The sequence below is a fragment of the Adiantum capillus-veneris genome, chromosome 22 (assembly GCF_014529385.1).
Source record: "Adiantum capillus-veneris isolate H3 chromosome 22, ASM1452938v2, whole genome shotgun sequence".
Taxonomy (NCBI): Eukaryota; Viridiplantae; Streptophyta; class Polypodiopsida; order Polypodiales; family Pteridaceae; genus Adiantum; species Adiantum capillus-veneris.
Window position 1 is genome coordinate 10,021,470 of NC_140952.1, and position 27,340 is coordinate 10,048,809.

A 27,340-nucleotide genomic window follows, 5' to 3' on the forward strand; every position below is an offset into this window, starting at 1 on the left:
TGAGAATTCAAGCTAAGGAGGAAATTTTCTCTCACTAAATTATTGTAATTCAAAATTGAAATCTTGCACCCATGGCACATTACAAAGCAATGTATGCCACATTCGTAGGATATGAGCATGTGCAATTGTACGGAGTTTAGACACTGGCCTTGGTATAAAAACCAAGCGCTAAGACCACTCCAAGGCACTATGAGAGAGAAGAAAAATCCTTCTTCAAGTGGAGGAGAATTAGCATCAATTTTCTATTTTGCATTAGTGCTACTTAGATTTTTATTTCCATTCAATAAAGCTCATGAGTAGGCTATGGCAACAACCATGGCAACAACAACACCAAGATGGTGCGAGCAGCAGAGTTAGAAGAAGAAGAAGTATTAGTGGAGGAGGACACACGATGACACTATGGCAATGAAAGTTTTTGTAGACTCTTGGACTAGAGCTGTGTGTTGGACTCCTGGATTGGAGTGTTTATCATCAATTGTCTATTGGATTGGAGATGGTCCTCTAGATCGAGGATGATGGTCAGCCTGGATTGGCGTAGCTATTTTCTATTGTCATAGTCCAAACCCCAAGGGGAGGATTGTTGGGAATTGTGGGCTTTGTTCTATGATGGTGTGTATCTTCTCTATCCTATTGGGATGCATATGTGGCACAAAACCATGTGGTACCATGTGGAAAGGGTACTTAAGGGTGTGGGAACCTATGGGGGTTATTACTAGAGGGTGTGGACTCACCTACAATTAGTTAATGAACTCCTAAAGTGGGCTGAAAGGTCACCCACGAATTTGCAACTTGTGTGGGATGATCTGGAGCCTTTGTATGATGTCATCACTGATGCCAGATGAAATGCCCTAACCAGCTCTATATAATGAGTACTTTGTACACACTTTTATGTTGAATCAATCAATCTAGTTTTACATCTACATTCTACTCTATCTCTATTGTGTAATTAACTTTGTCATAGTATGTTAACACCATGAATGTTAGTCTCAATGATCCACCTTGATCCTACAATTATGGTGGATATGTCAATGAAGCATTCATGGCTTAATACATATGATTAAGAGTAGCACAAGCTTAATCAAGAGAGAGTGTGCAAATGCACAAAGCAGACTTGGTGCGTTTATATAGTTTTCACACTCTAAGTTAGGGTCAACTTCTAAGTCCATTAGATTTACATACTGAGTTGGTTGGTGCGACACTATACTACTTTGGCCGCACAGTTTTCTTATTGAGGTCTCCGATGTGGAACAAATGCCATTAGTATGGTGGTGGAGAAGGCACCATAAGCTCAATTTTTCCACATCAAGAATCCTTTACTAATATTCTTTTCCATACCCAAGTATCTTTTTCTCTTAACCCTCCCTTCAGTAGTAGGTTGTAGGTCATAGTGAATATTTTACCTTGTTTCAATCCAATCAAAATATCTAACTCACATGGAGAGGACTACAAAATAGTGCTCTCAAAAAAATCTTTTTTCAATCCAATCCAAGCACCTACTTTTCCAAGGGAAACTTCACAACAACAATAGAAACAGTTTGATAAAATAAAAAACTGACCTTTTTAACCATGCGTCACAATGGCCTATATGATAGGATGATGAGAACAAGTGTGTGGCCCCTATTTAATGCTCCTCTTAAACACTCATCAATGATAGAAAAAATATTATTTGCCATTGTTAATTGCACACGTGGCACTAATTAACAAGTCCAATCCAAATTTTAACCGCTCTCAAGATTTTTGGAGCTATAAGCCCTTATGTAGGCCAAAAATACCATACTTTGCTTCTAAGTTTTAAGAAGGAATGCCGAACGAAAAGATTTTTCTTTTGCAAATTTCTCAAAGCATAGCATGTACAAATACCATCTGTGGGTGTTTACACACCAAAGCATCGCTCTCCATTGCATAAGCCAAAAGGTTAGGAAGCTTTTACACATTGATGGAAATATGGCTATAGGAATGCGTGTGATGATGGAGAAGCTCACTAGAAAGCTAAGGCTTGCCTTAGGATGATGAGCATATATACAAGTAGGGGATGAAAAATAAAACCTCCAAGTGAGGGAAAAATCCCTTAGTCTTCCTAAGTGTGTTCACACACATCACTACTATAATGTGGTAGCACACACAAACATCTTGCTATTCTTATATTTGTGATTTGTGAAAGGGACCCAAAGTTGCATGTGTAATATAACAACATATGGCTTGAACCATTGGGAGCATGGTTGGAGCAATCAGGCATTGCTGTTTGTATTCGAGCAAGGGTAGGGTGAAGCCAACCATATTTGGGCACTTGCCGTCGAACTTGGCACACACACGTGCACCAATAGGAGATCAATGTGTAAACACCCTCAAGGATTTTTTTGTAAGAGCGCCCACCCATACAACCTTTAAAGGGCCCTGCAGTTCAAAGGGCCCATTCTCCTCGTGCGTTGACAACCGATACCTCCTTCTTGACTCACTTACTACAACCCGTACAAGGTGGTGGAGACACCCCCCAACAAAAAAGCAGCACATCATTCCTCGTCACAACCGCTCACGTAACTAATTTGGACTGCTTTGACTCTAGGTATGAGGCGCTGACTGAATAGCTTGAGGGCCACCGAAAGGCACCTTTACAACGCTTATGGGGGAGCCCTCTAAGCACTCCTTGAAAGTGTTTAGAGTTGCCAAGTCGGCACTGCCCCCTTAGAAAGTGAGGAGGTGAGACGAAAAAAAGAATCTCAACTAGAAGATCTCACTTCTTATGGGGGGGCTCACAATACCCTTGTCACGACCCATCAAGATTGCACATGTTATGGGAGTCGCTACATGCAACATATTCCTCAAAAAGCAGGTATTTTATTCACGAGCTGAAGTACTTTTTGTTGCCCAGCGTATCCCCACCACGATCACACTGCACAGTGCAAGCTTGTCTGTAGAGAACTGGCACCGCCCGACCCATCTCTCTTTTCTCAATTGCACTCCCCTGCCGGCATACTCATGCCATCCTCTTCTGACCCTCCTCTCTCGCTGTCTTCTCCTTCTCGCCCTAGGGAAGGTGCCCATTTTCCTGAAGGTCTGCTCCTCTTTTGAACCTCAAGAGGGTTCTTTGCTGCTCTTCGCTTCGCATTTTGCGAGGCCTCAGGTATTGTCTGTCACCTCTCCACGTAACGTTTTCCTTTGTTGCTGTCATTCTTCTGCAGATCTCTTCTTGTATTTTTCTCTGCTCTGCTGCGTACAATTTTTATCTTGCGTTTCGCATTTTGTTATCTGCTCATGAGTTAGCGTAAGACAGGGGAAATGCAGGCTCCATAGCAACGTCATTTTTTTTTCTACGTCGATCTCGGGGTGCAACAATGCCGCCATTATTTTTCGCAGATGTGATCAATATAATTGAATTTTACAGCTCTTTCGGATCTATTACCTTGAAAGTCAATCTATGTAGTATCCAGTTTTGCAGCGTATTGCACTCTTTAAAAGAGTCTCTCTGAGTGAGGTGCCCAATTCTGTGTCTTTTCTCATGATTAGTGATCTGGGCTATTCAACGTGTAGATAATTGAATGCTGTGTAGGTGCGAAAAGGCCTCTATGATTTGAGGCAGTGCTGCAGTGGGATCTTGGTGAGCTTGCACTTTGATTGTGACGTGTTTGATAAGAGAGGTTGCTTATCAGGTTCTGTTGTTTATGTGCAGATATCTTTTAGGTCAGATCTATTTCACTAGCTGTGAGAAGAGTTAGAAGAGTTATATAGTGAATTTACAAAGCAGTCCCTGTTTGTTATTCTTCTGGGAAATTTGTTGTTTTCTATGTTGAGGAGTGGGTTTCAATTTTTTCACGCCTGCTTGAAGGGACTTGATTTCCGTTTTCGTTTGAAGTTAAGAGCTATACTCTGGTGATGGAAGGACAAGAATAATCAAGCCAGTATTGTTTCAGTGGGAAGCTTTTTATTGAAAATGTGTTGCAATTGATTGATTATAATTTTATGAAAGGCTTTGAAGGTCAGCTCAGAATTTATGCATTTAGATCTTGAATTACCATTTGGAATGGCCGAAAGATACATTTCATTGCCTCCACTTTCTTGCCCTGTATCTTTGTATGGCTCAAGTTTTTGTTTTGCACTCTGGTTCTTCTGCTCATTGTAAGTACGGCTGACGTTTTGCTAGAAGATCTGATCTCAGCTGTCTGTTTGGGTTGCAATGAGCAGTAGACCTGTTCCACCAACATGAAAGAGCTTGAGGGATTCTTCAGTTCATCTCCAGATAAAAAGTCAAAGATCTTACCCCCAGCTCTTGTATTACTGTCATTGTGTGCAATCTCATTTTACTTGGGAGGTATCTTCTGCTCGAACAAAGACGAGCTGCTTCTGCAGTTGAGTTCGAATGGAGCAGATCTGAAGGTCGCTGGCTGCCAGCCTCAATCGAAAATCTCCAATTTCAAAGAATGCAACATAACCTTCCAGGATTTAACTCCATGCATGGATCCAGGGGTAACTTGCATAGTTTTTCCTTATTCTCTTTGTGTCAACATGCAATCTACTTGCGGTGATTTTGTCTCCTCTCTGCTTTACTTCTGACGATCACACTGATGCTGTATATTTTTATCCATGGTTGTTTTTGTCTCAGAGGTGGCGCAAATATGACCGGCATCGAATGGCATTCAGGGAGCGTCATTGTCCACCCCCTTCTGAGAGAGTGGAGTGTTTGATTCCTCCACCAGAAGGCTATAAGGTTCCTGTTCGTTGGCCTCGGAGTAGGGATGAATGCTGGTACAGGTGAGGTTCCTTTTTCACATACGGCTGGGCCTCTTTCTATGCTCGGTAAATCCTTTCTTAACCCAAGATGATACATTCTTATTCAATGTAGAAATGTCCCTTATGACTGGATTAATACCGCAAAGGCAAATCAGAGATGGATGCAGAAAAAAGGAGAAAAGTTTATTTTTCCTGGTGGAGGTACCATGTTTCCTAATGGCGTGGGAGAATATTTAGATCAGATGGAAGAACTTATCCCGGGAATGAAGGATGGAACTGTTAGGACAGCACTTGATACAGGCTGTGGGGTTGGTTTTCTTGGCATTGCTCCTAAGACTTCCAAGCTTGCAGAATCTGTTTCAAGAATATTAGATTTATTTTGACCGTATGGGTGAAAATGTCTCCTCCTTTCAGGTTGCCAGCTGGGGTGGGGCTTTGCTGGACCGTGGCATCTTAACTATGTCTCTGGCACCTAGGGACAATCATGAAGCTCAAGTGCAATTTGCTTTAGAAAGAGGGATCCCCGCAATCCTTGGGGTTATTGCTACCCAGCGCCTGCCTTTTCCAGCAGCTGCCTTTGACATTGCACATTGCTCACGGTGTTTGATTCCTTGGACTGACCATGGTAAACGTTTTGTTTGTACTTGTAATAACAATAAATTTTCGGGCAGAAATATTTTGTTCTAATATTTAACTGTGTTATATATACCGTATAAGCAAGTTTGGAAGAATAAAGAAGCAAATTAACGACTATGTTTATTACCTTTTTCTTGTTGACTGATACCATGGTCTTACAAATTAAGGATAAAGTACGTGTCTTGATTTTTGACGAAGAAATGAACCATTAAATTTTGTATGTTGGAGCAGGTGGTTCTATAGTCTGTGATTTTACAACTTGCATGTTCTATGGTGACGGACGTATTTGATTAGATGTTATCACCAAGTTTCCGTCGACCCTAATGTGAATTTGATTGGAAAGATGTGGTTGCTGTCATCTGCAACGAATGGCAGAGACCTGCCAGAAAATTAGCAATTTAGCCGCCATCCATTGCAGAAGATTAGTTATTGTAGCAACAGTTGACCACCTTCCTAGTTGGTTACTTATTACTTCGTGGTTGTTCCTTCGCCCTTCTGGAGTAGAGAGGGCGTCAAGAGAGGTGGAAGTCATCTTAGGGAAGATAGAGAGAAATTGAGCGAGGACGACATGGTGATGGGGTCCTAGCCAACCCTCTCATTTTGTTCCCTGTATGTTATTTGCTTCTCAATTGTATAGACAAGTTGTACAAGTTAGTATACCTTATGCTCATGCAAGGTTAGATAGACGATTTTGGCAGATAGACGATTTTGGCATATCGTCTGTGTGCTTTGCTTTGCTCCCTCTCTTTGAGTTACACCAATAGTGCTAGAAATGTGCTTAGAGGTCCCTCATGTGTAGCGTACTCAGCAGTGTCATTGCGAAATGTTTCAGGGCGGAAAGGTTTCACCCTCGAAACGTGATGTTTCACCATGAAATTTCAGTCTAATGATGGAGCACAAATTACAATGAAACTTGGGATTCAAACGTGCATAAATAGATTATGAGGAGTCCTAAAACCTCAAACTATGGTAACTTGTTAACGAAACAACATGTGTTTCATTTGATAAATGAAACGTTTTCAAGGCTCAAAACATTTCATATGTCTGGGCCACTAAATGCATTTCATGGTGACTATGACTTAGCCTGTCACTTGCTCGTAGAGTGTAGATGTCACAATGTCACGTGACACATCCAACCCTATGTGTCCGTGGACAAGCTACAACATGACCAGGGTTCAGTTCAGTTCAATCAGCCTAGATTAGAAAGTGATATGGCACTTTTGTCAGTCTGTTCGCAGACCGTGCATGCCCAGACACTTGGATTAGATGCATATCCTCCGGTTGCACACAGCATGATCATAAGCATTCCCATCAGAATCCATCAGGGAAATTTTCCAGTGCATTAAGACCCGTTTTCCCTATTTTTGACATTTTTCACTTATTTATTAAGTGACTTTTGTTGGGAACTAGGTAGGGCAATTTTGCTAAGATAATATGAAAGCAAACCAGAGTTAGCACTTTCTGGCAGAGGAGGCAACAGGAGCATTGCTCAACAGGCCCACTCTTAGCAAGAACAAAAACCCAGCAGCCTGGCGTTTTCCACAAGGCCACTTCAGCGTTTTCAGCCCTGATCCTTGGCGTTTTCAGCAAGGGTTTTCAGCCAGCAAAAGACTCAGCCTTTTAGCGTTTTTGAACGAGCCAATTAGCGTTTTTAGGCCAGCCTACTCAGTGTTTTTCCAGCCCTGCAGTTGGCGTTTCCTACAACAGCATTTCAGCCAGAATCCTAGCGTTTTCCACCAGCATTTCAGCACCTGCATCATAGCGTTTTTGCAGTCCATGGACCGACGTTTTTGACAAGGACAACATCAACGTTTTAGGGCAGCAAATTCAGCAGATAGAAGAGCAGCAGATCCAACGATTCCAAGCAAGAAGGACAACGTTTGTTGCAAACAACGCCTCAGTAGCAGATAGCATCGCCGTCATCGTCGCCGTCGTCATCGAAACATTAAGTTTTCAGCCATAGTCTCGTCATCGTCGGCTACACCGTCGGCCTCGACATAGAACCATTTAGATTTGCATCAGCATCTTGTACCAGATTGTGCAATCAATAGTAGACCACTCTCGCCATCGAGAGTGGGGCCCTTGGAGGAGGGTTTGACAACTTCCCGGTGTCGTATTCTCTTCTCTCTCTATCTCTCAGTCTCATGCACCTTCACTCATAGTGTCCATTCACTTTGTTTGTGTCCATTGCACTCTCTTATTAAAGAACGGAAGGCTCTCCCTTCCGTTAGTAAAAGGAACCCTTGAGCACGTTCAGAGTACTCATCTTGAGCAAAGTTCAACATTCATTCCGCTGCACCTAACATTGGTATCAGAGCTTTGGCAGTGTTCTGTATCACTCAAGGAAAGAACCACATAAATTTTTTTGCTTGTTGAGGTCGCACGAACCCAAGTTCACTTGGTCGTGTCGATTCCTAATCGTGTTTTTGAAGAGTGACAGGAAACCCAAGAAAGAAGGGCTTGTCCAGCCTCCCCTTGTGCCTCTTTCACTCATTGAGAGCGGACCGTGCACTTAGCGGCTGGCCAATTGACGTGAGGTGGGAATAAGCAACCTTGGTGTGAGCGCAAGGCCGCCAAGGGGTGCGCTCGTGGAAAAGAGCAGAACTTGGGTGAAGAGAAGATCCTTCCCTAACACAGATTGCAAGCGAAAGAAGAACCTCAAGAACCTCAAGAACTCAAGACCCCCAAGAACCCAAGATCCCAAGACCCACAAGAACCCAAGTTCCTCATGAACTTAAGAACCCAAGACTTCAGTGGATGTTCATCATCCGAAGCAGAATGGATACTTTGCATGGAGGTGGTGAGCATGGGAGTAGCGAAGAAGAATTGTCCCCACCAGGAGGTTTTTTTGACCCTCCCCCTTTCCCATCTACATCAAGGATTGCACCAGATCCTATGGAGGCTTGGTGCAAGACGATGATGGACATGATGACAACGTGGCACGAAGCAAGAATGGCAACCATGGAGCGTAAGCGCGAGCAATTACGCTTGCATGCCAAAAAATTTGATCGCAAGTACGCAGAAAGAAAAACAGACTTGGATCGCAAGAAAGTTAATCATTCTTCCTCTCTCATTTCTAATGTGCAGGCAAAGATTGAAAAGATTCAGGAGACAGAGACTCTCTGAGTCTCTTTTTCTTCAAAGCATGACACACATGATTTGCATGAATGATGATTTGTATGATAATGATAAGTATGAAGAATTGCATGACCATGACAAGCATGATGATTTGCATGACCAAGATGTGATTTCTCACAAGCATGATGATTTGCGTGAAGATGATGTGATTGTTCACAAGGATGATATGTTAGTTGCTACTTTCTCTAGTGAAGCTAACCTCATTGCAGATTCGACCAATCACGAAGAACGGATCTTGGCTCTCAAGTCGAGGTCTACAGAACCCCGTCAGGAAGAACCGATCTTGGCTCTCGAGCCTAGGTCCAACGAACCCTCACAGGAAGTATTATGTGTTTGCATGATAAGTCAGCACGCATTGATCGAGTGTTTCATTCGTGATCGTTTCTTGTATTTTAGTCAGCGTCTTTATGTGATCCCTTTTCCTAGGCATGACATATGGTACGATGAACACGATTCACTCATGAATGAGCACGGATGTATGCGGATTACTCATGAAAAGTTGAAATGTTTGCATTCAAGGAATTCACATTCCATGTCTCTTCCGTGTCTTTTCCTTGGCACGACACAGTTGTAGACAGAGCACAAGAAAGTATGAGCATCAAGCATAGGCATTTCCATGGTGTTTTGCCACAGTTGATTGATTCAGATCAGAAAGAAAAGATTCTATTTCATTGTTTGCATGTCTTGGATGAACGGGTTGGCACTCCGTCTCTTTGTTCATCTACATTGCATGCACAGTCTTTTGAGAAGACGAGATTTTTTCCAATCACTTTACAGTGAATAGGTATGTTCATGGTTTGTGTTGGAAGTGGTTTCAGGAATTTTCAGCCATGGAGATTCTTGAAGAAGGAAGAAGCATGACTCTAGACGAAGTTGAAGCATTGAAGGAGCTATAGAAGCCTTTGTGTCGCCTTTCAGTGTTTTTGAACCAGCCAATTAGCGTTTTTAGGCCAGCCTACTCAGCGTTTTTCCAGCCCTGCAGTTGACGTTTCCTAATACAGCATTTCAGCCAGCATCCTAGCGTTTTCCACCAGCATTTCAGCACCTGCATCATAGCGTTTTTGCAGCCCATGGACCAGCGTTTTTGACAAGTACAACATCAATGTTTTAGGGCAACAAATTCAGCAAATAGAAGAGCAGCAAATCCAGCGATTCTAAGCAAGAAGGACAACGTTTGTTGCAAACAAAGTCACAGTAGCAGATAGCGTCGTCATCATCGTCGCCGTCGTCATCGAAGCATTCAGTTTTCAGCCATAGTCTCGTCATCGTCGGCTACACCGTCGGCCTCGACATAGAACCATTTAGATTTGCATCAGCATCTTGTACCAGATTGTGCAATCAATAGTAGACCACTCTCGATGGCGAGAGTGGGGCCCTTGGAGGAGGTTTTGACAACTTCTCGGTGTCGTATTCTCTTCTCTCTCTCTCTCTTTCTCTCTGTCTCATGCACCTTCACTCATAGTGTCCATTCACTTTGTTTGTGTGCATTGCACTCTCTCATTAAAGAACGGAAGGCTCTCCCTTCCGTAAGTAAAAGGAACCCTTGAGCACAGTTCGGAGCACTCATCTTGAGCAAAGTTCAACATTCACTTCCGTTGCACCTTACACACAAATTGCTGACGTGTCAAGCCACTGAAGAACGGAGCCGACTTGCAGGTCCCGGCGGAGGGGCCTAAACCCTAAGTGAAGAATTTGAAGCAGCAATGGAAGTTTTACCGACTTACAAAGTCTTGCCAAGTGGCCCATTTTTAAAGAAAAAGAAGTTCCACTAACTTTTGGGACCTTGTCCGATGGGGCCTAGAGGACATAAAGGCATTAAAATAAAGCTGGACCCTCACCAGTTGATGAGTGGCATCATGTACACAATTCCGGATTTTGCGCTGCCTGCTAACGTGGCAACAATCCGGATTTTTGAAATTTGAGTTGACTGTTGACGTGGCAGCCTGTACGGATTTCCGGATTTTACGATGGCTTGCTGACGTGGCAGCGTGTATGGATTTCCGTGATTTATGTTGGGCAGTTTTCAACGCCCGCTTTTGGGACCAATTGCTTTTGAGTTTGATTGCTTTTCATGTAATTGCTTGTTAAGGCCAAGGACCTTTAAATATGTGCAGAGGGCTTAGTCTTTGGCACGCTTCAGTGAGAAGGTACAGAGCGCGTGTTGCTAATTGGACTATTTTCTTATTTTTTATGATTAATCTTTTTTTAAAGATATTTTATTATGTGCACTAAGAACTGTTAAAAGATTGTAGCTACAGGAACTGCCATTAGGAACGGACAACTCTGATGTGTCATTTGATGGGTGACGGTAAACATCGCGAAGGAGTTTCCGTGAGTTCGGTGGAAAGGGCCGGGTTACGAGTGCCCCTGATGCATCACATGATGGGTGACGGGTGCATCAGTAAGGGGGCATCCCGTAGGCTAAGGAGGAAATCCGAACTGAGTAAGAAAGTACGCGTAAGAACGCAAGCACAAGAATAAAGATGGGTTCAATGACGCTTTTTACGAAAAGCAGGAACAGTCGCGGGAGGACAGATGTTTTCCCGCGAGGAGTCTGTGTCTGCATTGCATCTGTGTCGTGTCCTGCACCCGGGGACGCTTGGAATGTGTTCGTGTAGCATTGTTTACACTAACTGAGTGAGTTTTAAAGTTTGAACAGGTTCACACTTTATTTTATAAAGTGATCGGTCACTTTTATTAATAAAATAAAGCAAGCAAGGCTCTTAATAAAAAAAGCCAGCGCTAAAACTAAGGCAGGGGGCTGAATTGCGATCTCTCTCTCTCTCTCTCTCTCTCTCTCTCTCTCTCCTCTCTCTAGAAAACACGATTTTCTCTCTCCTCTCTCTAGGAGCGCCAAGCTCTGCTTTTTGGACCCCTATTCTTGCCGGGTGTCAGACCCTATAAAAGGGTAGCCAACGTTTCAGTTTGGGAGGGCCGGAAGCAGCAGAAAAGCACCAGCGCTAGGGTTTTGGAGCAGAGTCTGGCGACGGAAACTGCAAGTATTCGCGTGGCGACTGAGTACGGAGGTCGATTCTCCGAGCAAGAAGCGACAGGTATAAGGTGTTGATACGCTTTGAGAATTGTTGCTTTGTGTGGTTTGTTTTGCAGGAATCTCCCGTCTCACGGGAAGACCCTTCACGGGAAGTACGGCTTCACGTCTAAGTCCCTTACGGGAAAGTACGGCTTCGCGCCTAAGTCCCTTACGGGAAGGAACGGCCATGTGCCCAAGTCCTTTACGGGAAAGCACGACCTTCGGGTCTAAGATTACAGAACGGAGGGGTTTCCTCGGGTTCTCGTGCTTGTATAAGAATTCTCCCTGAATAAAAGAATACTCTTAACGGGGGGGGGGGACTAGCCCATCTTCTGGTCCCCAATACTGTGTCGATCTTCTCCCTTCCCTCATGTTTTCAAAGAATTATAACTTTCAGATTTTCTAAGTGCTCGTGTACGCTCCCGTTTTGTGACAGTGGTATCAGAGCTCGGACTCCTCTCTTTCTTTGCAAAGAAGGACGATTCCGGGAAGAACCATGTCGAGCCAAGGGAGAAACGTTGAAGAGGAGCTTCAACAAGTGCAAGCTCAGCTTGCGGAGTTGCAACAAATCTTATTGTTGCCAGACATCCAAAAGCTCTTGGGTGGAATGAAGAAAACGAATGGAACTGATGCAGCCAAGCATCCAGACAACACTGTTGGCGTGAGACCCCAGGAGGCAAGAGAAGAAGAACGTGCCGATGTGCACAAAGGATCTTCGGAGCGGAATGAACGGCCTACTTCAAGGAAAGGCCAGGAAAAAGCGCTCTCTTTGCTAGACGAGAGCAAGGACATCTCTATCTCATCTCCATCCTACTCTCCTGATTATACTTCTACTTCTCGATCATCTCGTCAGAAGAAGGAAGCAGCTACTACTACCACTACCCTACATCAACCTAAAGATAAGCCTCGATTCAAGAAGCATGGTCGCAAGTCTCAACATCGCATGAGAGTCTTCAAATCCTGTGACAAGGACATCAAGTTCGAAACCTACAACGGACGGAGAGACATCTCCAAAGCACTGTCCTTCATCAGACAGTTTGAAGTTGCTTTTACCAATGGGCACTTCACAGAAAGATCCAAATTACGCCATGTGGGGATGCACCTCAAGGAAACGGCAAGTAATTGGTGGTTAGCCAAGATTCTGGAAGGTTCTCAAGCCAAAACTTGGGAGAGCTTCAAATCTGAATTTTATGAACAATTTCTTCCACCTGACTTCGAGCAGGACATACGGAAGGAATGGGACTGGCTTGCCCAGAAGGAACATGAAAGAGTAACGACTTATGTGGACAAGTATTGGTCGGTTCTTCTGAAGGTCACTCCCTTCATGAAGATTGCCGACGAGGAAAAGAAAAGAAAGTTCGAAGCGGGTCTCCAACCGCAGCTTCGAAAGAGTATGAAAGTGCATCCGCATGATACTCTTCAGAGGATGATGGAGTCAGCAATCATTGCTGAAGATTTGCACTCAACTGGGACGCCCAGAAGGATGGAGCATAGCACTTACCGTGCAAGACAAAGAGGGGTCTACGATGACCATGGGAGCCAAGGAAGAAAACGTCCTCCATCTAGAGACGATGATCATTCTAAGAAGCCAGAGGGCACTGGCAAGCGAACTAAGTATCTTTCTCCTACTCAACTTCAAACTTTCAGAGAGGAAGGAAGATGCTTCTACTGTGGCGAGAAAGGACATATGAAATCGGACTGCCCTCTAAAGCAGCAACGGCAAGAGCAAGCAAGCCTCTACGAGGCAAGAGAAAGCAAGGAAGGAACCCGCACCACCAAGTTCGAACTCAATCCCAGATGTTCAAGGAAACACAGAATCTGAGAAAGGGAAGCGTCAACTTCTGAAGGGCTGGGGGTCTTTGAACAACCAGCGAGTACTGATTCTTTATGATCCAGGATCCACGGATAACTTCATCTCCTTGGATACTGCGGAACGATTGTGCCTCACACCGGCTCAGCTTGGCACACCGGTTACATCCGGATCGGCATTCGAGGGGTTGACAACCAATGCAACTCCCGTGTAAGGACAGCTCAATCTTTGGATTGGCGAGTACAAGGACCGCGACTCATTTTTGATGGCACCCATCGAGGGATGTGATAGCATCTTGGGTATGCCATGGCACTTTCACATGACACCTATTCCCGATTATGTGGAAAAGACCCTCACTTTTGATCATGGGGGTAAGAAAATAAAGATTCAAGCTGATGCAGGAGATTGGCAGTTCCCAATTGTAAGCCATATCTCCATTAAGAAAGAAATGAAGAAGTGTGTTTCTGCTTACTTGATTTTTGCAAAGGATAAAACTAGTAGGGACTCTCTCTCTAGTCTGGAAATTAAGCGTCTTCAATTTATTGAAAAGTACAAGGATTGTTTCACGGAAACACTTCCTGATGAACTCCCTCCGGTACGCCCGGAAGATCACCGCATAGATCTCATACCGGGTAGCTCGCCTCCCAATCAACCCCCTTATCGGGTGAGTCTTGCTCAGCAAGAGGAAATTTTGAAGCAAGTCAACGAGCTTCTAGAGAAAGGGTTAGTACGGCCAAGTGCTTCACCCTACTGCTCTCCAGTTCTACTGGTGCAGAAGAAAGATGGCACGTTTCGAATGTGCATAGACTATCGGTCTTTAAACAAGATCACAATCAAGAATGGCTTTCCGATCCCTCGGATTGATGATATACTTGACAAGTTGCAGGGTGCAAGTGTCTTTAGTCGCATAGACTTAAAGAGTGGGTATCATCAGATACGGATCGCCCCTGAGGATGTCCATAAGACTGCTTTCCGCACAACCTTTGGACTATATGAATTTTTGGTAATGCCTTTCGGCTTGACCAATGCTCCTGTGACCTTCAATCGCATGATTGACCGCATTTTCAGCCGATATCGAGCTTTTACGGGAGTATTCTTTGACGACATACTCATCTTCTCTAAGTCAGAAGAGGAACATCGGAAGCACTTGGACTTAGTGTTTCAAGAATTACGAAAGCATGAGTTGCATGTGAATGCAAAGAAGAGCGAGTTCTTTCTCTCTGAGATACACTATCTCGGCCATATAGTCTCTCACAATCAAGTGAGTATGGATCCTGCCAAGATCCGAGTGGTAGAAGATTGGCCTATTCCCACTACGGTACATGATGTACGTAGCTTTCTGGGATTATGTTCATACTATCGAAGGTTTGTCCGAGGATTTGCTCATGTAGCAAGACCACTTCATGATTTGACAAAGAAGAAGATTCCTTTCAGATGGGGATCGAGACAACAAGGAGTTTTTGATCGGCTCAAGTACTTGCTAAGCCATGGACCTATTCTGATAGTGCCTGACTTAAGGAAACCATTTGAGGTTCACTGGGATGCTTCAGGTGATTGCATCGGAGCAGTGTTAAACCAAGAAGGCCATGCAATGGCTTATGAAAGGAGACGGCTTAAGGATTCAGAGTTGCATGCATCAATCTACGAAAAGGAACTCTCGGCTGTGATTCACGCCTTATCCAACTGGAAGCACTATCTTCTAGGAGCGGATTTTGTGATCAAGACTGATCACCAGAGTTTGCGGTATTTTCTTACGCAAAGGAAACTATCTGAGAAGCAGATGAGGTGGGCAAACTTTTTGTCTATGTTTCACTTCCAGATCCTTCACACGGCTGGGAGTAAGAATGTGGTCGCACACGCATTGTCTAGGCGGCCAAGGGTGAATGCTATCACTTCGGTGTATCACCAAGAATTAGAAGCACTACCGGATTTGTATTCGAATGATCCAGACTTCTCCACCATCTGGGGAAAGCTACATCGTGGATAGAATGAGTTTCCCTATTCCATCCGGGACGGTTATCTCTACCACCACCAGGCCATATGTGTGGCGGAACCATTAAGAAAGAAGATTATGGGTGAAGCAATGCTTCGCCTTATGCGGGTCATCAGGGTATTCTCCCTACAACCTTAGCAATGGAAAGATATTTCTTTTGGCTTTGCCTTAAAGCAAACATTGATAAGTATGTCAGGGAATGCTTGGTTTGCCAAAAAATGAAGTATGATCGGCATAAGACGCCTGGGTTGCTACAACCTTTGCCTGTGCCTAATGAACCTTGGGAAAGTATTGCCATGGACTTCATCATGGACCTCCCTAGAACTCAGACTGGAAATGACGTTATTTGGACCATTGTGGACAGGTTTAGCAAGCCAGCACACTTTATACCAGTCAAGAAAACGATCAAAGCAGATCATATGGCTAGGGTCTTTCTAGCACAGATCTTCAAGCATCATGGAATGCCTAAGTCTATTGTGAGCGATCGAGATCCTCGCATGACAGGAAATTTTTGGCGTGCCTTGATGGATAATCTTGGTACAAAGCTGAATTTTTCATCTGCCTACCATCCTCAAACGGACGGTCAAAGTGAGATAGCCAATTCCACAGTATTGGATATGTTAAAAGTTGATGTGTCAGACCGGCAATCTGACTGGGAGAAATATTTGCCTCTTGTCGAGTATGCGTATAACAATACCATACACTCATTGACGGGGAAAGCACCTTTTGAGATTCTCTATGGTAAGCCTTTGCTTCCACCCATCCTTTTAACTAAGGATAAGATCTTTGTAGCAGATGAATTTGTCCGGGATCTGGACACCGCCTACGGGCAAGTTAGGAGAGCTATTCTACGCTCTCAGGAAAAACATAAGGAAGCTGCAGACAAGCACAGAAGGAATCTCGACTTAACAGTCGGACAGTTAGTCTTACTCAAATTTGAGAAGGCAAGACTTAAGAAACAAGCGTCTCATAAGGGGAAAGTGGTAAAACTTTCTACCCGTTATTATGGGCCGTTAAAGATCACTCAGCGAGTGAATGATGTCGCTTTTCGATTAGAGCTACCGCCTAATTGGAAGATCCATAATGCTTTCCATGTCAGTTTACTCCGGCCGTATGTGGGACCGCCTCCAAGCCAGCCTAGTGCTGAGGAACCTCCTGAGGTTGAGGAAACAGAAGAAATACTCCAACCGGAGCAGATAGTAAGTCATCAGGAGCGGTCTCTCAAATCCGGAAAGATAACACGGAAGTATTTGGTTAAGTTTAAGAACTATTCGAATCTATATGCTCAGTGGATGACGCAGGAGGAATTAGCAGCTTATCCCGAGATACTGGAGGTATATGTCCAAGCACTACAGTTGAGGTCAACTGTTTAGAAGCCAGAGGGATGTTGCTAATTGGACTATTTTCTTATTTTAAATGATTAATCTTTTTTTAAAGATATTTTATTATGTGCACTAAGAACTGTTTAAAGATTGTAGCTACAGGAATTGCTATCAGGAACGGACAACTCTGATGTGTCATTTGATGGGTGACGGTAAACATCGCGAAGGAGTTTCCGTAAGTTCGGTGGAAAGGGCCTGGTTACGAGTGCCCCTGATGCGTCACATGATGGGTGACGGGTGCATCAGTAAGGGGGCATCCCGTAGGCTAAGGAGGAAATCCGAACTTAGTAAGAAAGTACGCGTAAGAACGCAAGCACAAGAATAAACATGGGTTCAATGACACTTTTTACGAAAAGTAGGAACAGTCGCGGGAGGACAGATGTTTTCCCGCGAGGAGTCTGTGTCTGCATTGCATCTGTGTCGTGTCCTGCACCCGGGGACGCCTGGAATGTGTCCGTGTAGCATTGTTTTCACTAACTGAGTGAGTTTTAAAGTTTGAACAGGTTCACACTTTATTTTATAAAGTGACCGGTCACTTTTATTAATAAAATAAAGCAAGCAAGGCTCTTAATAAAAAAAGCCAGCGCTAAAACTAAGGCACGGGGCTGAATTGAGATCTCTCTCTCCTCTCTCTAGAAAACGCGATTTTCTCTCTCCTCTCTCTAGGAGCGCCAAGCTCTGCTTTTTGGACCCCTATTCCTGCCGGGTGTCAGACCCTATACAAGGGTAGCCAGCGTTTCAGTTTGGGAGGGCCGGAAGCAGCAGAAAAGCACCAGCGCTAGGGTTTTGGAGGAGAGTTTGGCGATGGAAATTGCAAGTATTCGCGTGGCGATTGAGTATAGAGGTCGATTCTCCGAGCAAGAAGCGACAGGTATAAGGTGTTGATACGCTTTGAGAATTGTTGCTTTGTGTGGTTTGTTTTGCAGGAATCTCCTGTCTCACGGGAAGACCCTTCACGGGAAGTACGGCTTCACGCCTAAGTCCCTTACGGGAAAGTACGGCTTCACGCCTAAGTCCCTTACGGGAAAGTACGGCTTCGTGCCTAAGTCCCTTACGGGAAGGAACGACCATGTGCCCAAGTCCTTTACAGGAAAGCACGACCTTCGGGTCTAAGATTACAGAACGGAGGGGTTTCCTCGGGTTCTCGTGCTTGTATAAGAATTCTCCCTGAATAAAAGAATACTCTTAACGGGGGGGGGGGGGGACCAGCCCATCTTTTGGTCCCCAATACTGTGTCGATCTTCTCCCTTCTCTCATGTTTTCAAAGAATTATAATTTTCAGATTTTCTAAGTGCTCGTGTACGCTCCCGTTTTGTGACAGCGCGAGTACCGGCATTGTACTGAGTTCAAGTAATATAAAGAAATACCGAAAGGGGCGCCAAGGTTTGGGGCCAATACTCTCGTGGGGTGGAATTCCGCCACTCCGTGTCGCGTGTGCTCTCTCTCTCTCTCTCTCTCTCTCTCTCTCAGTTCAATTGTTATTGAAGTGCTAAAAGTCTGTTCAGTTTGTTCTTTTCCGTTGGCACGTGGTGCTTGTCTTGTGACAATAGAACTCCGTGTTGCGTGTGCTCTCTCTCTCTCTCTCAGTTCAGTTATTATTGAAGTGCTAAAAGTCTATTCAGTCTGTTCTTTTCCATTGGCACATGGTGCTTGTCTTGTGACAGTAGACTCCCCAAAACACACCAAGTGTCTGCAAGTGTTAGTAGAGTTTGTTGTGTGGGATTGTATTGAAGGGGCGACTATGGTGCTGCTTTTTGGATTTCCCCAAACCTTGAACACAATCCCACAAGACAAAGTCTTCCGATGCTTGCAAATACTTGGTGAATCTACACTTCATGAGCAAGTGACGGGCTGAGTCGTAGTCACCATGAAATGCGTTTTGGCAGGTCTAGACAGGTGGAACGCTTTGAACCTTGAAATGTTTCACTCGTCAAGTGAAACACATGCCGTCTCATTAAGAGCAAATTACCATAGTTTAAGGTTTCAAGACCCCTCATAAACTTTATATGCATGTTTCCCCAAAGGTGTGGCCAATAAAGATGGTCCATAGTTCCCTGGTCGAGAATGTCCCCGGACTTGTGGATTGGCACAATAGTGTGCCTAGTCCGCTGAAACCGGCGTGCAGCCTTACTAAAGGGCGGTAAAACTTCAGCTTTTACTCAAAGCTATGTCGTCTAATTTCCCTGCACTTTATGACACAAAGAGACTTCACAAATGAGCCTGCAACTAAAATTCACAACTTCAAAACAATCCACAACTTGGTAGCTCCCAAGTAGACATCGAATGACACCTTGTTGGCCCCAAAGACTAGCGCTTTCGGTATGTTTTATTCAATTGCAAAGAAACGACCCGAACACTCGGTACTTACACCAAACTCTCACCAAGCTATCCAAACCTGTCAAGGGATGAAATTGCAAGTTTTCGACCCAATTTCGGCAGTATAATGGTGCCAAAACCCCTAAAGGTCAAAAGTACACGTCTAGGACGGACTCCCTTGCATTTTAGAAGCTTTCTGATGAGCTGTAGGTCAATTCCAGCATGCTGTAATTTCTTGTTTCGGTCATTGTCAGATGCCCAACCCCCTGTATAACCACCCCAAGGCTTCCCCGAGGCTTCCTTGGTTTTATCTTGCAGTTTAGGTGCAAAACCCTAAACCTGCAAATAAACACAGCAGGCTGTAATTCTCTGTTTTGGATCGTTGTCCCTCAGCTATTCACAGGCTCTATGCCTACGGGCAACCTTGTACTTTGCATTCGGGCGGTTGTAATAGATTTACCTCCCTGCAGGTAGGTACCTTCTGGGCGCCTATAGGGGGTCAAAGTAATAAAGCGATGTGCTTCCTTTTGTGTGTGTGTGTGAGAGAGAGAGAGAGAGAGAAAGAAAGAAAGAAAGAAAGAAAGATTTTTAACGTCTATGTCAGGCCGAAATCGGCCTATGAGACAAATCAAATGTACATTGTGTGTATGTCATCCGTCTATCGGAAAGACAAATGAAACAAAATTGATACAAAACTGAACTGAATGTAGGTAGTGGAGTATCTGAGGAGGGATGGAGCTCTATCTCTAGGGGTATATGCATGTCTGTATGCTCAAGGTAGTACAATCATGAGAATGCATCAAGCTATCTAGCCCCATCCTGTACTAATGGGGGGATGTAAGATGTGGTACATGGTTGGGTCTGGTGCCAAGGCTACCCGGATGAAAGCTGTCGGGTCAGCCCTCATCTGAGCCACTCGCTCCTCAGTGGCACGGCGCTCCCGGGCTCGGATCTCCTCGATCTGTCGGTGGTGGGAGCTCGCGCCCCTGTAGCCTGTGACTCGTGGTCGTCGTCTAGCTCGGTTCACCTCCGCCTGTGGGAGTGTCACTCCCCTCTGAGTGTTTGGTGAGGGGGGGGCGGAAATCCTCTGAAAGAAGTCTGTGAGCTGCGACTGTCTCCCCTCTGTCTGTGTAGCTGTGTGTGGCTGTAGTAGTGTGTCCCGATGGCTCTGTATCTCTAGTAAGAAACGTCCGAGCTGTCTCTGATCTCGAGATTCCATGATCTCTCGGAGAGTGGGCTGTCCTCTAAATAGGGCCTCATATCTGCCTCTGATCTCAGTGTATGCTCTGCATCTACATACAAAGTGCTCCTCACTCTCCACCTCCTCTGTGCAGGCTCTGCAGATTCGCTCCCCCCTGGGAACACCAGTATGTCTCCCGATCTCAATCTCTAACCTGTGTGAAGCCACTCTCAACTGACCAATCGCCACCCGTGAGCTATGTGGCATATATGTGTCCATGTAGCGTGGTCTCTGTATGAACCCCCCAGACAATATGGTGAGAAACTGGTCTCTGTAGTCTGACATCCTCCTCGTCCCCAACCTAGGTGCCTCCCAGACTCTCCTAGTGTATAGCTGCCACAGATCCTGTCTCAATACCAAGTTCCTCTCACTGCGAGAGAGGTGAACATATGGTGAGTGGGGGTCGTACTGGAATGGTGGTAGGCTCTCCATGTCAAGACCGTGTCCCTCAAACCATGCTCTGACCTGTGAGTACCATGCTCTCTCATGCCCACTCTCTGATAGCTGTATAGCTGCCTCAAATGCTCTACGGGTAAGTCTGTCAGTAGGTAGCTCTCTCATCCTCTGGATGAAGCAAACTGTCTGGAATAGTGCCTCTACAACCATAGGTGGTGTGGCGAGCTCGGCTCTAATAATGTCACGTGGCACTGTCTTCTTGCTGCGGAGCAAGCGTGAGATCATATATACCTGTGGTCTCTCAAGTTGTGTCCACTGGTCAGCTGTCAATCCTGGTGCCCATACTGCCGCCGAGTACATCAAGGCCGGGGTGACTAAGGTGTCGAAAAGCCACCCCTTCGTGCGGGGCTCCTGAAAGTGTGCCTGGTGGCACCTCCGCTCTAGCATGGCCAGAGCTGCATATCCTCGGGTGAGCTTGTCAACAGCAGCCTGCCTCATAGTGAAGGGTCCTGGTAGGCTGGTGAATGTGATGCCAAGGTAGACATAGGAGGTGACTACATCAACCTGTCCTCCTGCTGCTGTGAAGGTGGCGGCGCTCCTCACTGCACTGGATGTGTGAAAGATCATAACCTTGGTTTTGCCAAGGTTCACAGTCAACCCCCTGTGTGTGCTGAATTCGTCCAAGGCCTCAAGATGGCGTTGCAAGCCCTCGGGTGACTCTGAAATCAACACAATATCATCAGCATATAACATGATGTGGACCGGAGTACCTGCCAAGTCGCTCCCCTCTCCCCCTGCTCGCAGTATGTAGTCGGAGATCTCGTCGATGTATAGCCCAAAGAGTGTCGGGGAGAGTGGGCATCCTTGCTTAACACCAATGGTGCTAGCAATGGTCTCTGAAAAACCGCCTGGGCAACGAACCCGACCCGTCACCCTCTCATAGAGAGCATATATGGCCCAAATCATCTCTGTTGGTACCCCAATGCTGTGAAGGCGCTGGAAGAGTCTCTCGCGTGGGACTGTGTCAAAGGCCTTGCGGAAGTCCACAAAGCAGCAGTAAAGCCTCTTCTTCCGCGCCTTTGCCCCATCAATGAGGCAACGCAGAACGAAGATGTGGTCAATGGTGGAGAAAGCTCGTCTGAAACCTGCCTGGCCTGGAGCTCGTAAACCCTCGATCTCTGCGTAGCAGCTGAGCTGTGCCTCAAGTACTGCTCCATATAGCTTGGCCATCGTGTGGCCAATCATGATAGTCCTGTAGTTCCCTGGGTCTAGGGTGTCGCCAGATTTGTGGATAGGCACTATGGTGTGCTGTGTCCACTCCTCTGGGAAGCCCTCCCCTATAGCCCGGTTGAAGACATGTGCAATCAACGGGGCTATAGTGGAGGCCGCATAAATGATGTGCTCACTCTGTAATCCAGTATGGTCAGCTGATCGTCTGTGCTGCATGCGGCGTGTGGCCCTGTCTACCATCTCTGCTGTAAAGAAGGAGGAGCACGTGGGGCGAGGCTCGTGTGGTTGTGGAATAGGAGGCTGCCCTGGCACTTCATAAAGTCGCTCTGCATAATCATGCCATATCTGTGGATCCTCAATAGCTGTAGTCGGACGTGGCTCGCGCAGGGTGCGCCATGCCGCCGCGCTATCCATGCTCATGAATAGGCGGTATAGCTCAAGCTCCTGTGCCTCTTCGAATGCTCGCCGCTTTTGGCGTGTCAGCGTCTTCATATGCCGTCTGGCCTCTCTCTCTGTGATCTCTCCTAAGGCTCGCCGTGCATGGAGGCGTCGGTATAGCTCTCTGCACTCATCATCATACCAGCGGTTCTGAGGCATAGCCCCGGGGGGAGGAGTGCGTCCTGTGTGAGTGGTGTGTGGAAAAGAGCTAATAGCTGAAGTGTGGAGAACGGAAGAGATATGTGATGTGAGAACTGAGAGTGGTGTGGATGGGTGGAGGAGACATAGGCCATGTTCGACCTTGGCCGAGTAAATAGAGGCTAGCTCATGTGTGAAATGGATGGTGGTGTGTGGAGTGTGTGTAGTGGAGCTGTGTGTGATGGTATCTCCGGTGATGGAGAAAGAGAGGTATGTGTGGTCGGCTCCGATGGGTATGGGTGGAATGGTGAAGGATGTGATAAGGTGTGTAGCCTCCCTGGGTCCCAGAATATAGTCAACTGTACTCCCCCCTCCTTCTGCAACTCCATGTGGCATACAAGTCAGGCCCCCTGAGGTGGGCCACTGGACCATCCCGTTATAAATAACAAGACGGTGCTGGGAGCCAAGTCGAAGTAGATGTTGTCCGTAAGCTGTGACTGGAGCTCTGTCTGCTGTGTCTCTCATAGTAGCCTCCTCATCTAGAGTGTGTAGTGTCTCTGGGTCCTCATGGTCATATGTCTCACACTGCTCACTGCGTGTACGAGCATTGAAGTCTCCCATAAGGAAGACTTCACCCAGTGTGGAGTACTCCATAATCGCCTCCGTGAGGCATGCGTACGGTGACTCCTGCTCAATAGGGGCGAATTTGGAGCCTGTGGGAGCAAAGTAGCAAAGGGCAATGTAGATGATCCTGTCTCGTGAGAGCACGAGGCGAATCCACATGTAGCGGGCCTGTGGGTCCCGGGCAACAATCTGTAGTCTGGTGTGAAGCCCCTGTCTAAAGAGTATGGCCACTCCTCCTGAGCCGCGAGTGGTGTGCCGGCGCATACATCCTCGATGTAGAGACTCCCACTGGAATCCATGTATCCGTGGTAACCCTCTCTCCGGGCTCTCGTGTGTCTCTGTAAGTAGAATGATGTCTCGACCTCTCATCACCTCCTCAAGTCTCTCTGGGTGTGTCCATAGGTCTCCATTGCAATTCCAAACCGTGACATGAATCTCCTCGTGTGTCCCACAGGCCGCGAGTCCCTATGCGATGGTCTTGCCATCAATGATAACCCTACCATCCCGATATACTGCCTTCTTCCCTTCTTTGCGGGCTTGGTGGACTCGAGGCATGCACGCGCGACGGTGATCTTGTTGCATCTTTGTGAGGTCATCATCAAGATAGATCGGGGGCCGTCTATCCCTCTCAAGATGACCCTCTTTCGGAGGAAGGAAGTTTGAGACTCCTCGGAGGCGAATTGGAGGATGAGAGCTCTTTTCTTTGGATCTTTGCCGGCTCTCCAAACTTTGGAGAAAGGGATCTCTTCTTCCTTGTATCCCACTTTCTTGCATAAAGCTTTCCCATCGCTTTCGGGTGTAGACCCTTCTTCTTCTTTGATGCCGGTCACTCGCACATTGAGACGGCGAGCTTGTCGCATCTTCTCCTCTTCGATGGTTGTGTGTACGATGAGTACCTCATCTTTTTGGGCTTCCTCTCTTGCTACCTTCTTGATGTTCTTTTTGACCACTTCGACCCATCCTTCTTTGGTGGCCTCTAATTTGTCCTCAATGCTTGCGGTGAGGGCTTTGGTGATCTCCTCCTTGAGGGCTTCCTTAGCCTCCCCTTTAATCTCTCCTTCCTCGGGGGTGAGGGATGTGAGGGAAGCATGAAGGAGATCGATTTGTGCCTTCATCTCTTCTTGCTCTTTCCTCCATCTCTCCCTCTCCTTCTCGTTCTCCCGTTCCCTTCTCTCCTTCTCCTCTTTGAGATTTTGGATTTCCGCTCTCATGTCCTCCTTCTCTTCGTTCCATAGCTTGATGGAGTTGGCTTTCTCCTCCTTCCATATTTCTCTCTCCATCCGCCATTCCTTCATGTCCTTCTCCAATTGTGCAAGCCTCTTATTCGTGAGCATGAAGGACGTTGTCTTCGTTGTCGGTGTCGGCGTCTTGATGATGGGGGAAGACATGGTTGTCTTCGTAGCTACCCTCTCTTCATATTGTGAAGAAGAGGGGAGAAGGGGAAGAGAACACTCGGCTTGTGTGTATGCAGGGGGCAGCGGGCAGGGGATGGGGATGGGGTGTGTGTGTTCAGTGGATGGGCTGGTCGTCTTGGCGTGCAGGGAGCAGCGCACGGGGGGGGGGGGGGGGGGGGGGGGGGGGGGGGGGGGCAGCGCGCAGGAGGGAGCAGCACACAGGGGTGGGGCAGCGCGCAGGGGAGGCAGCGCGCAGGAGGGAGCCACGCGCAGGAGGGAGCCACACGCAGGGAGCAGCGCGCAGGGGAGGCAGCGCGCAGGGAGAGAGAGGGGAGGCGAGGGCTGGCAGCGCGCAGGGGAGGCAGCGCGCAGGGGGAGAGAGAGAGAGAGAGAGAGAGAGAGAGAGAGAGAGAGAGAGAGAGAGAGAGAGAGAGAGAGAGAGAAGAAAAGAATTTTAACGTCGTAGGAAACTATCCCAAGTGACCTTAAAGATCTATCCGACGAGGAGAGTTGAACTCAAGACCTGTTATTCAAGAGGGAAATGGCATAACCAATCTACCACACTTGGGTGATAGAAAGGTTATACCATTTTCCTCTTCTTATTAGAGAGAGAGAGAGAGAGAGAGAGAGAGAGAGAGAGAGAGAGATTGAGATTTTGTTGTGCACAGGTGGCGTGAACTTGCTGGAAGTAGACAGGGTTCTCCGACCAGGGGGCTTTTGGGTTTTGTCAGGTCCACCGATTAATTATCAAACTCACTGGAAGGGATGGGAATCAACTGAGGAAAAGCAGAAAGCTGATCTTGAGAAAATCCAAGATCTTCTAGAGCGTATGTGCTACAAACAGTATGCAATGAAAGGCGACATTGCTGTCTGGCAAAAACCGATTGATGACACATGCTTCAATGAACGTGCAGAGGAGACGGTACCACCTCTTTGTGATGACAGCATCAACCCAGATGCAGCATGGTAAGATTCCTCATGTTATGCCTTGCAGCATCTTCATTACTTTCAATGCAATATCTACTTCAATCTTTTAATTGCTGGTGGCCCATCATCACACTTGTCTTGCCTTGCGTCATCGTTAGTCATCTCATTACTAAAACTGTTTTTCATCATTGATTGTTGCTGACCCATTATCAAAGCTTTTGAGCCACTTTTAAATTGCTCACTTCTATGTCGGTTGGTTAAAATGGATGTGGATTAAGTGCTTGGCATCTTCTAGTTGTCTTGACTATTAACACAACTTTGTCAGGTATGTCCCAATGCGACCTTGTATTGTGAAGCTGCCTGCTCCTCTTACACACATAGGTGTAGGCCAAACTCCAAAGTGGCCAGAACGGCTGAAAGAGGCTCCTGAAAGATCTCATTCATTTTCTGGAGGTAGTGAGGGAGCCTTTAAAAAGGATACACGGGTGTGGGAAGGCATTCTAAGACACTACAAGAGTCTACTTTCTGATCTGGGTACTTCAAAAATACGGAATGTTATGGACATGAACACTCGGTATGGTGGTCTAGCTGCAGCATTCATTGATGATCCTGTTTGGGTCATGAATGTGGTGTCATCATATGCTGCAAATTCTTTAGGGGCAGTGTTCGACCGAGGATTGATTGGCACAGTTAGCGACTGGTCAGTACATCGTTTCAGATTTTTCCTGAAGAGCTTTATCTGTGTGGAGATTGCTTAATATGTTTGTGCTTGATTATGCAGGTGCGAAGCCTTTTCTACTTATCCCAGAACTTATGATCTGCTGCATGTGGAGGGCCTGTTTACAGCAGAGAGTCACAGGTATTTTTGTCTTCTTGTCTTGCCAAATATGGAGCCTTGCATGTTTTTTTCCCTTATTGTTGAAGAAAAAGTTGCGCATGTTTTCCTTTGTTTGGATTCTTTGAAGGTCAGGTTCTTTAGCTATTTGCCTTCATATTGAAGCAGTTCAGACTTTGAACTTAGACCCTTATTAACATAACTGAGCTGTTTACCTCAGTCGCCATGTTGTAGTTGAAACTGCTTGTCGTGAAAAAAAAGAAGAAAAGTTCAATGTTTGTGGAGCGTGTGTTTTCTGGCAGTGGGGGGGGTGGGGGGGGGGGGGGGGGGGGGGGGGCTTTATGCTCTCTGATTGCTTCTGTTTTTGACCTCCAAGGAAGCAAGGGGCTGACCAGTGATGGGATTTTTTTCCGATCTCCATGGTGAGTCCTCTTACATCTTTCTTTCATTGGACAGGTGTGAGATGAAGGTGGTGCTGCTTGAAATGGACCGTATCTTAAGACCAGAGGGTTATGTCATTTTGCGTGACGCAGCCAATTTCGTCGACAATGCTCAAGCGATTGGAGAAGCCATGCGATGGAAGTGCCAGAAGTATGAAGTTGAGAAGCCTTTAACAGATAGTGAACAGTTATTGCTCTGCCAAAAGAGTTTTTGGAGGTCACCTGAGGATCAATTGCAGGAACCGTGAGGAGATTGTTTTTCTATTTTAGCAATCTGGAAAAGTTGCAGAGTAGATATGCTCAACTGTTTTTGGGCTGGCTTATCAATTAATGTCATGCGGCGAATATTACCTTAGCTCCACTTGATATTAGATGTCATACAATGAAGGAGCAGAGCCATACAGCTGAATGTAGTGCAAAGATAAATTATTTAATTGATTCATCATCCCAAATGCTCTCAAGTGAGCAAGAGGATTTGGCATTGATTCTTGCTTGGGTCAGATAACTGTGCAACACGTCGAAACCGAGGTGGTGTTTATGGAACATCATTTTGGCATCTGGAGGAATTTTCCATCTGGTGTTTAAGATAGTGATGGTCTTTTAAGCCATTGCTCTCAGTGTTGTCATTTCAATTCTCTCTCTCTCTC

General features: G+C 46.1%; 1 protein-coding gene across 1 annotated transcript; it reads left to right on the top strand.

Moving 5' to 3' along the window:
* The first annotated feature begins 2,868 nt into the window (after positions 1 to 2,868).
* Positions 2,869 to 27,340, top strand: LOC147428897 (putative methyltransferase PMT21). Its single transcript, XM_086495293.1, has 9 exons — positions 2,869 to 3,121; positions 4,180 to 4,461; positions 4,598 to 4,746; positions 4,838 to 5,033; positions 5,140 to 5,350; positions 25,160 to 25,457; positions 25,744 to 26,118; positions 26,200 to 26,277; positions 26,710 to 27,340. The coding sequence occupies exons 2-9, from the start codon at positions 4,198 to 4,200 to the stop codon at positions 26,939 to 26,941; spliced, it is 1,803 nt and encodes a 600-aa protein (XP_086351419.1). The 5' UTR covers positions 2,869 to 3,121; positions 4,180 to 4,197; the 3' UTR covers positions 26,942 to 27,340.